General features: G+C 40.1%; 1 protein-coding gene across 1 annotated transcript in view; it reads left to right on the top strand.

The window, feature by feature from the left end:
* Positions 1–9,629: 9,629 nt before the first annotated feature.
* Positions 9,630–10,000, top strand: part of LOC311368668 (zinc finger protein RFP-like) — a gene marked incomplete at both ends in the record, with an annotated part of 7,452 nt that continues 7,081 nt past the window's right edge. The window contains 2 exons of the mRNA XM_084487466.1: positions 9,630–9,633; positions 9,892–10,000. The exon at positions 9,892–10,000 is cut by the window's right edge and continues 129 nt beyond it. Of these exons, the coding sequence (XP_084343592.1) occupies positions 9,630–9,633; positions 9,892–10,000 (113 nt within the window). The remainder of the gene's footprint in view (positions 9,634–9,891) is intronic.

Consider the following 10,000-nt stretch of genomic DNA (forward strand, 5'->3'; position numbering starts at 1 on the left):
ACACACACACACACACACACACACACACACACACACATGCACACACTCACACTCACACTCACTCACTCACCCAGTAACAGTAAGGTCTCAATTGTTATTATTTCTACACATGTGTGGGCGTGCACGCCAGCATGTAGCGTTCCCCTCAAAGAATGTTCCAGAAATAGTCGCAGTCTATTCTCCTCCATTGTCTAAAAGCACACCGGGCCAGTCTGATATACCGGTAGGCCTACACCTATTCTCAGAAGCACCAATCTGCTTACGTTAGAGTGGTCATGGCCTCATGTACATATTATTATTATTATTTGATGGCTACGAAAGCAAGAGCATGATGACAATATCAACACACTAAGAATATAATATTGTTGTTGTTGCCTGTAACAGGTTAAAACTATGCATCTTTTTCTAGTTGATCCTTGCTACACCATTATGAGAAACTTCCATTTGTTGATCAAAAAACCTAACCTCTACAAGATAGATAGCTAACTAACTAACTAACTATAACTTCCTTACTAACACACAGACAATTAAATAAACATCCTAGCCAACTGTTAAATTAAAGGTCCCAAGGCTTGCTACTTTAAGGATGCATTTATATAGATGTTAATGGGCCCCTAATACAGTATTTGAAGACTCATTCCCGAAATTCAGCCTTGGTGCAGAATAACAGTCACTACGAGCCAGTGAACGAGGGAGAAGCTGAGTCTGACCGACTCAGCTGAGAACTGTGCATTCGTGATTCGTTTGAATGAGAACGAGGGAGGAGCTGAGTCTGACCGACTCAGTGGCCGTGTCCCAATTCAGGGGCTGCATCCTTCGAAGGCTGCATCCTTTGAATTATGCGTCCTTCGAAGGATGCAGCCCCTGAATTGGGACACGGCCTGAGAACCATGATTCACCACTACCGGAAATGCGACTGAACAAATGAACGAACGAACGATTCGAACGACTCTTCTTGGCGAACTGACTCATTCAAAGGAATCATGAAATCCACCACTAATTAATTGCACGGTCGTAGCTCATTGTCTCATTGGCGGGCCAAATTCTCTGGGCTGGCAAAACAGAGAAAGGGGAGGTAACCTTGCCCCTTATGACGACATATGGGGCAAATTCCAAATCGGCCCTCTGAGCTTTCATTCAACGTAATTTCTAGCCACTGGGGGACCATAGGCAGGCTAGGGGAATTCATATTAATGTTAGAAAACCTCATAAAGGGAAATTTTCATGCCATGGGAGTACTAACTAGCTAACTAGCTAGGCTAAACTGAACGCGTAAAAGTTAAATTCTTCTGCACAAAATAATATAAGTTGACGCAAATATTAGCGCTTGGAAGTTGCATAATAGCGCTTTGCTCTGACTGGTTTAACCGGACAAGTACAAAGTCCAGGTAGCCAGCATCACTATCCATCTGCTCTGGTTTCCAGACGATGGCCAGGGGAGGAGGTAATATAGAAAAACGTTTGGTTATTATTATTATTATTATTTTTTTTTATTACCACACTTGGGAAATATGTAATTATTATTTGAAAACTTTAGTTTTACATAGTTTCTTATAGTTGCAATTTTCCATGAGGTGCCATTTTGTTTAACTCAACACATGTTACAGTTGACATAATCTCTTATCTACAATCTCTTATCTTAATTTTTACACATAAACGGTACACTTGTATATCTTAGATAGGTCTACTTATACACATATATACACCATATACATATATACACCACGTATATACACCATATCACAGGTAGCATTTAAATCCGCCTCTAGGGAGCGACAGAGTCAAAGTCAAAGTCAAAAGTCAAAGTCAAAGTGTTTTATTGTCAGTTGTTCAGAAAACGCAGGGTCATTCTGTACATTGAAAGTCTTATTGACCTGGCAGGCAAACAATACGTAGTAGGCATAATAGATTAACAAAAGAGACACAAATAAATATATCAAAAAAATAGAAAAATGTGGTAAGAATAGCAACATATAAAATATATATAATAAAAAGTATAGGCCTACATAATAAAAAATATATAATATATAATAAAACAAGAACACTATCGATAGTTTAAGAGAATATAAACATGTAAACATCTACCAATGCAGCATGTGTGTCAATGAAGAGTGGAAACATTAAATACTATATATACTATATATACTATAGGTATAAAGTGAAATGTGTAATGTATGTAATGTATCCAGTGCAGTATATGTATCCAATGGAGAGGGTAAACATTAAGTAGGCCTACCATAGATTGTAGATTTAAAGTTGAATGTGCCGATAATGAAATATCACAAAATATGGCAGGAATAGCAGGAGTATACATCACAAAAAGAAATAAAATAGAACATCATAGAAATAGAACACTAGCAGCAGTACTTAATAATGTAAACAAAACAAAAAAAGAGAGGGATTTAAGGTAATGTGATCAATATGATCAACAGGGTTAGTGTTACTGGTTGAGAAGCCTGATGGCCTGCGGGTGCAAACTGTTTGTGAGTCTGGTAGTACGTGCCTGTATGCTTCGGTAACATTCACCTATGCTGCAAAACTCCACTACAATACATTCCAATAAATGAAATTAGCGTCACAATATCTTCACACCTCCCTGGCATCTTATGCCAGCATCACAATATCTTCACACCTCCCTGGCATCTTATGCCAGCATCACAATATCTTCACACCTCCCTGGCATCTTATGCCAGGGAGGTGTGAAGATATTGTGACGCTAATTTCATTGAATACAGATGAGCACATTTTACTATTGTGTTCAGTGAACATACTAGTCTGTAAATACACTTAATGACGTTCAGTGAATACTATTTTAGTTTGTGTGTAGTGGATACATTTTATTGATTGTGTGCCAAAGGGATCGAAACGGATCAATCAATGTAACTCAAGCAGCTTAACGAATCGTTTATACCAGGACTTATACAAGTCCTGGTATAAACAGGACATAAGGACTTTGTTAAGATTTATTGGTCTCTTTTGCCATTTCGAAAGGCCAAGCACCGTTCCCCCACAATGCACCGGTGTTTTGAAGAACAATGCCACCGTCAGGCTCTGTGGCGACTTGAAAGTCACAATTAATCCACTACTTTAGGCTGAGCAGGATGGGGTGCCGGTTTGTAAACCTTTGCTGCTCAAAAACATGCTTCAGGTTTAGCTCAACCTTCGGGGCTCAAGGGAATGACAAAGAGGAGACCACACATGGCTTTAAGTTTCTCAATAATAGTTTATTTAACCAAACTTAAAGAAAAGTAAGTTAAAGTGATGCATCAGTAATCAGTCGGTGCTGTGTGTGGAGAATGTGGTGTATGTGCAACGCTAACTCAAAAATGTAAACAAACCATACGTCAAAGGAGAGAGAGCGAGCAAGTGGCTGACTCCTACAGCTTATATAGCTGAGGAGCTCAGCCAGCATGGATGTTATCCATTACCCCGATCACCTCCTGGGAGCCTGGCAATCAGGGTTCCTCATTCTTCTAATGGGTCATTCTTCCAATGGCCCTGTCGCTGACAATAATTACAAGTTGTAATAGGTTTGTTGTTCCCAAATGTGCGTTGCTCTCACTTTAAAGAACCCAGACTGAAATTGGATTAATCTTTCTCCCCGCTATCTTTGAGTCTAAACCGTTGTTGACTTTGCTCCCCAAACATACATTTGTGTGTTAAAACATATTTGTCTGCGAGTACAGCCGCTTCTTCAGGAGTTTTAACTTTTCGCTCATTGATATAAGCTATGAAGCTACAGCACAGCACAGACTGCTTAAACTGTTCATCACAAAAAGGTTATAGTTCTTCAAATGAAACAACACTGGATGCAGAACACCAATGACCAAAATGTGTCACCAGCTTCCTTGTAAACACATGAGTTTGCTTCTTCCCCCTGCTGAAACTATGGGGTCAGTTAAGTCTCATTAATAATGAATGCACAGAGAAGGATTCACAAATGTATTTTGTGATTCATATATAAATGACTCTCTTCTCACAAATACATTTCAATGCACACACAAATGGATATCAGTATATAGCCTATAAATGTAAAATAAATCCATAAACACATGCGTATCCATATGACACATGTGACGTATGGCTGGTTTCCTCAACCATTTGAAAGGGCTTTCTTAAATTGTATACACGTGCACTTTTTACTGAACAAAGCAAACGGAATCGGACAAAACCATCAGCAGATCTCAATGACACCATATACTAATCACATGACATCAATACTCAAGTTAAACCAGGGGGGCCTTCGACTGCAGGGTAATGCTGCTAAAGTTAGTGGATGTTAGCTGCATGTAAAGATCTATATATGCAGGCCCGGTTCCAGAACAGAATGCCTTGGGGTGCATCTGAGATTATAGGGGGTGCACCAGTATTATAGTAAAACCAGCTACCCAGCTTCAGTTCAGACTTCGCTTTTTACACTAGGCCTTTCTACCAGTAGATAGACAAGGACTTCTGGGTAGTTGTACTGACATGTTGGGACAAAAACATTTACTGTGCTTAAAAGATGGTATCACATCATGTCTTGTGATGTGGAGAACATTTCAGCTGCAACGTTAGCTTATTGATATCCAAGCTTTGGATATGAGAATGAATTAATAATGGTTAAATTAAATCAAATTTGAAAAGGCTCAAGAGGTTCACATACTTTCAAGCAGCACTGTAGCCTTGTGAGACCAAATAATTTAACAACATAAACATAAAACATAAAACATGCTCTGTATTTATATAAGTGAACCACTAAATGTCACAAAATAATTTTACATTATCATTCACAAGATAATGCTTGAAATATATCACTTCATGTCTAATACATCTAGATTATATGGAACCTTTTGAATTAAATTACAAAAAAATAGCTTTTCCCTGATATTCTAATATTATGAGATGCACCTTTATGTGAACCACTTAATGTCAATTGCTTATTCTGCTGCCCAAAACTTTTAATGCTGACAGATAAAACCCAATTAGGAATGTTATTTTCACAAAAAGTAATCAGTAATACATAGTGCCTTTCTTAAAGTTCACAAGATTGTAAATAAATACAATCAAAACACAATTGGCAAATATGGGTTCTTATGAACAACACAGTGGCGCCGGCAAAGGCTGCTTGTCCGGGAGTGAGAGCTGCGCCGGCAAAGGCAGCGAGTCGGGCAGGATTGAGCTAGCGTTGCTAGTGCTAGTGTTCACAACGGTTATACTGTCTGATGTATTGGATTCTTTTGCGGTGTTCTTTTTTATTTTCGGATATCCATTGTAAATGCCTAATTGTTGCTGCCGAAGAAGTTTAATGTCACTGACGTGCGCGCCGCCGGACGGGGCGCAGTTCACGCGGACCTGTCATAATAATAATAACGTTCTTATCGGTTTAGTGAACAAAATAAATGCAGCAAACAACGGTATTTAATGGAACAATTAGTTTTGTGAGCAAGTGTTTTATTTTTTTTAATCATATTTATAAAAAAATAATAATAATTCACTCCCTCCTTTTTTCAATTGAGGGTGCAAAAATTTTTTTGGGGTGCAATGCATGCTTATGCACCCCCGTAGAACCGGGCCTGTATATATGTATTTGTGTTTCTGTGCAAGTATAAATCTGTGTGTGTGTGTGTGTGTGTGTGTGTGTGTGTGTGTGTGTGTGTGTGTGTGTGTGCGTATGTGTGTTATACCGTGTGTTTGTTAAGTTTCATTTTCCAATAAGGATGCAAAGGTTTTGGATTAAGTTTTGGGTAGCCATGACCAGAAAATCCTGTTCATGCGAAGTACAGGAAACACATATATGGAGAGAGACAAAGTGAGAGAGAGAAAGAGAAAGAGAGAAAGAGAGATTCATAGTGAGAGTGAGAGAGAGAGCTGTCAGTGATGCCAATTTTGTAGACCCTGGGCAAATTTACAACCCATTCTTGAGTGAGTGAGGAAGTGGGAGGAGTCATCACCTGGGCTCCCTCTTCTTATTTGTTGGCTAGTGCTGTGCCTACCAGTGTGAGTCAGACAATAAAAGCCAAGTCCACACCGAGGTGGCCTGCGATGTTCTCAGCCCTTCACAAGACACAACAGACAGGTAAGACTTAATATGTCTATCGCTGGACCATAGACAGATGATGCAGTGAAACATGCACTTTGATTACATTTTGTATGTGAATTTGTTTTCTTGAGTTCAATATTTAAAAGTTACTTTTTAAAGTAAATTCTATTTTCACAACATACATAGGACTACCATACAGACCAGCAGGGTGTAGCAAGTCATTTGATTATAAAACATTCCAGATAATTTATTATTAAATAAATAGATCATCATAATACTGCAGATTTTCAACGTTTCAACGTTAATAACATTTTAATAGAAAGTTCAGCTTTACATTTTTATTGTAGGCCTGGGGGGGGGGGGGGAGGGGCTCTGGCCGCCCAGAGCGCTTTCCCTGGGCATCAGATATCGCCGTGGAGGGATTACAAACCCGCTGCGTCGAATGAAGACGCCCAATGACACCCTTTGCAACAGCAGCTAACGCTAAAAGCCCCTGGCGTCGATTTTTGACGAACTCGGAGTGAGAATGTGTTGGCTTGACATAATACAGGGCCCCTAGAATGCCGGAGTGGGACCCATTTTCAGCCCGGGAGTTTTGCAGGCCCATACCGGCCCACTTTTTTTTTTTTTTCCAGTGATGGAAGAATTTGCATAAATTAACAGCACAAAACTCGTAGGCCTACTATCCCTTTTTATTATTGGATATTGGATCAACGTTTGCCAAATGAAAAATCCACCTCAAGGATCTGTTACTTTAACTATCAATTATATATAAAACATACAATGTTATCCCATTACATATTTGGGATACTTTCAATGCATCATGTCAGTTCTATGTGTGGGTTATCTTATATCAAATAATTTAAATATATATTTTTATATAAGTCTATAAATATATATATATAAGTCCTCTCTACCTGTCAGTCCTGTCTTCTTCATGTATCGGGTTCACCAGCAGCATCAGACCGGCTGAACTGCTGCTCTGAGGCTACCAAATATTTTATATTTGATATAAATTACTATCTTTCACGTTTGTTCTGTCTTTTATATTTTACATGAAATATGTTGTCCAGTCTTGCCTCTTTAGCGTCTAATTGGCTTATCTCTTCTAAAGCTACAAAAAAAAGAAGGGGTGACTTTATTGCTTGGGCTAACTTACACAGACCGTGCTGGAGTTTAGGCCTACATGTTAATTTTCACAAATTATATTTGTGATTCGTCATATGGCTTAACAAAATGAACTAGAATAATGATGTTTAAGCTTGTTTAAGCTTTTGTGCTCAGGTTGGCATTGCAAACATAGCACAAATAGCTAAATGATTTATGTTGCAAATTAATCATTAGATCCACCTCTCTCTACCGGCTGCAACTTGTGTCTGTCCTCTAAACAGGTGGTTTATTTTGGCACATTTGGCGGCGTAGCATCTTCCTCCTCCAGTGCCCTTCTTTTTTAAATCTGGCTTTTTCGGCTCCTCCTTGGCTTTTCCTGCCCTCCACAATCAACGACACTTCGCTTCTGTTCGATTCTCTTCTGTTACCGCTGAAGAAAAGACGTCGCACTATGGACCAAATCAACTGAACTACCATACATTGTACAATCCATATTATATATACTGCGATGCTGGGGCTGAAATCTCAGATGAATTAAGAACGGCTACTTTAGGAGAAGATAAAATAATGGTCAAAGTAATTTTTTCTTTCACCCAAGCGGCCCAAAATACATTTGAAAGTGGACCGGCCCAACGGGAAACCTCCCGAACGTCCCGATGGCCACCCCGGGCCTGCCTGACTCCCGTTGTGTGCAGATGGGTGGAAACAAAAACGCTGCATTAACTAACAAAAAAAAAAGAGTCATATGAAATCCACTGAACGGAGAATATTAAAATAAAATGCAAATTTCTGCATATTCAACTGAACATTAAAAAAAATATCATTTTTGATGAGGAAGACAGAATCTTGACATAATTGACGTATTGCTGGTTTCTTCAACCATTTCAAAGAGCCGCTGGACCAGCGAATGTGTGTGTGTGTGTGTGTGTGTGTGGGTGGGTGTGTCAGTGTGTATGTGTGTCTGTGTCTGTGTCTGTGTGTGATTGTTAAGTTTCATTTCTCAATAAGGATGCGGTTTGGATTCAGTTACGATAGCCACGACCAGAAAATCCTGTTCATGCGAAGCAGACTAAACAACAAAGTACAAACTACAAAGAGAGTGAATGCCAGAGTGCGAGCTGTCAGAGATGCCATAGTTTTGTAGACCCATGGTGAAATAGATAAGCTAGAAGGTGCCTTCTATTTGTCCACCCGACTCTCGAGTTCAGTAACAAAGATGGCTACTCCGAGCATCACATGAAAGTAAACATTCTGGTTTTCTACTATTTTAAGCACTTGTGTTTTTGTTGTAACCAAATGAAGAAGTCGTACACATAGCACTGTATACTGTTACCTATAGGCATGTCGTTACAGTCTTATTATGTGTTAAATACCGCCTATTTTGTAGCTTGTGCCGCTGAAATTGGCTAGAGACGCTCCATGTTGCTATGACAACAATGCCGATTCTGGAGCAGAAAGCAGAGCTCCGACTCGTCTTGTCGTGTGCCAAACAGAACGAAAAACCCGGGGTCACTCGTTTTACGAGACGGATGTGACGTCACACCCGAGCTGCAAGTTGCGATTACGAGACAAATAGAAGGCACCATAAGTCCCGCCTCCGAGGCTCCCGGTTCCCTCGGTCAAATGCCTTATATGCAAATTACATGGCATTTTTGAAAGATCGTACATACCAAACTTTGTTGGTGGCGAAGAAGTAAAAGCTGCATCACGTTTTGAACTACACACTTTTTCCATCTAGTTTCCACTCATGTTTTGGATTGTCGCGTTACATAACGCTTCTTCATAATCGTTTACTATTTCAACGGCACCGACAATCCATAACTCGACTGGAAACTAGATGGAAAAAGTTCAAAACGTGACACAGTTTTTACTTCTTCGCCACCTACAGAGTTTGTTATATACGATCATTCAAAAACGCCATGTTATTTCCCATAGACATTTGACCAAGGGAACCGGAGCCTCGGAGGCGGGACTTATTCTTCAGAGCTCTATTTAGAACCCATTCTGGAGTGAGTGAGGAAGTGGGCGGAGTCATCACCTGGGCTCTCTCTTCTTATGTGTTGACTAGTTCTGTGCCTACCTATGTGAGTCAGACAATAAAAGCCAAGTCCTCAGCCCTTCACGAACAATGGACAGGTAAGACTTCATAAGTCTATCACTGGACCATAGACAGATGATGCAGTGAAACATGCAATGACTCTTTTTCAGTGCATTCGTTTTTTTCTTCATTAACGTGTTGAATATGAATAATTACTTTTTATTACTTTTTTTTTTTTTTTTACCAGTTAAGCCACCTAGGTGTTCCAGCTGCCTTCAGGGAATGTGATTTATGTTATGTTGTGCTTGGAGTCACAGGTGAATCTAAGGGCATTAAGGAACTAATCCACAGTGGAATGCAAGGCTTTGGCAAGCTTCACCACACCAGTACATGATGCAGGAATGTTGGCTGACTGAACAGTTATGGTTGCGCTGGTATGAGAAAGGAAGAGTGTTGGACATGGGTAACTTTCTTCTAAATTCTGTGCTATAATAGGAGTAGCTGTAAGCAGAGATAACCGGCCCTCTCCCTCTCTAACCCTCTCCTGGTGGATAGAAGTGGTGGATGTCACAGGCCGCGACGTGTTGTGCTCTCTGATATGAGACAACGGCGGAGCTTGTGAACCCCTCCTAAGTGTTTCAACTTCAACTTCAACTTCAACTTCAAAGCACTTTATTTGTCCCCAAGGGGCAATTTGTGTCCTTCCTACTCCCCCACCCAGAGAGAAGCAAGATGGCCGCCACTCTGGCTGCAGAGCAGATCCAGTGCAGCATCTGTCTGGACATCTTCTCCAGGCCTGTGTCCGTCCCCTGTGGACACAACTTCTGCAT

This window comes from Micromesistius poutassou, assembly GCF_964030765.1.
Source record: "Micromesistius poutassou genome assembly, chromosome: 23".
Taxonomy (NCBI): domain Eukaryota; kingdom Metazoa; phylum Chordata; class Actinopteri; order Gadiformes; family Gadidae; genus Micromesistius; species Micromesistius poutassou.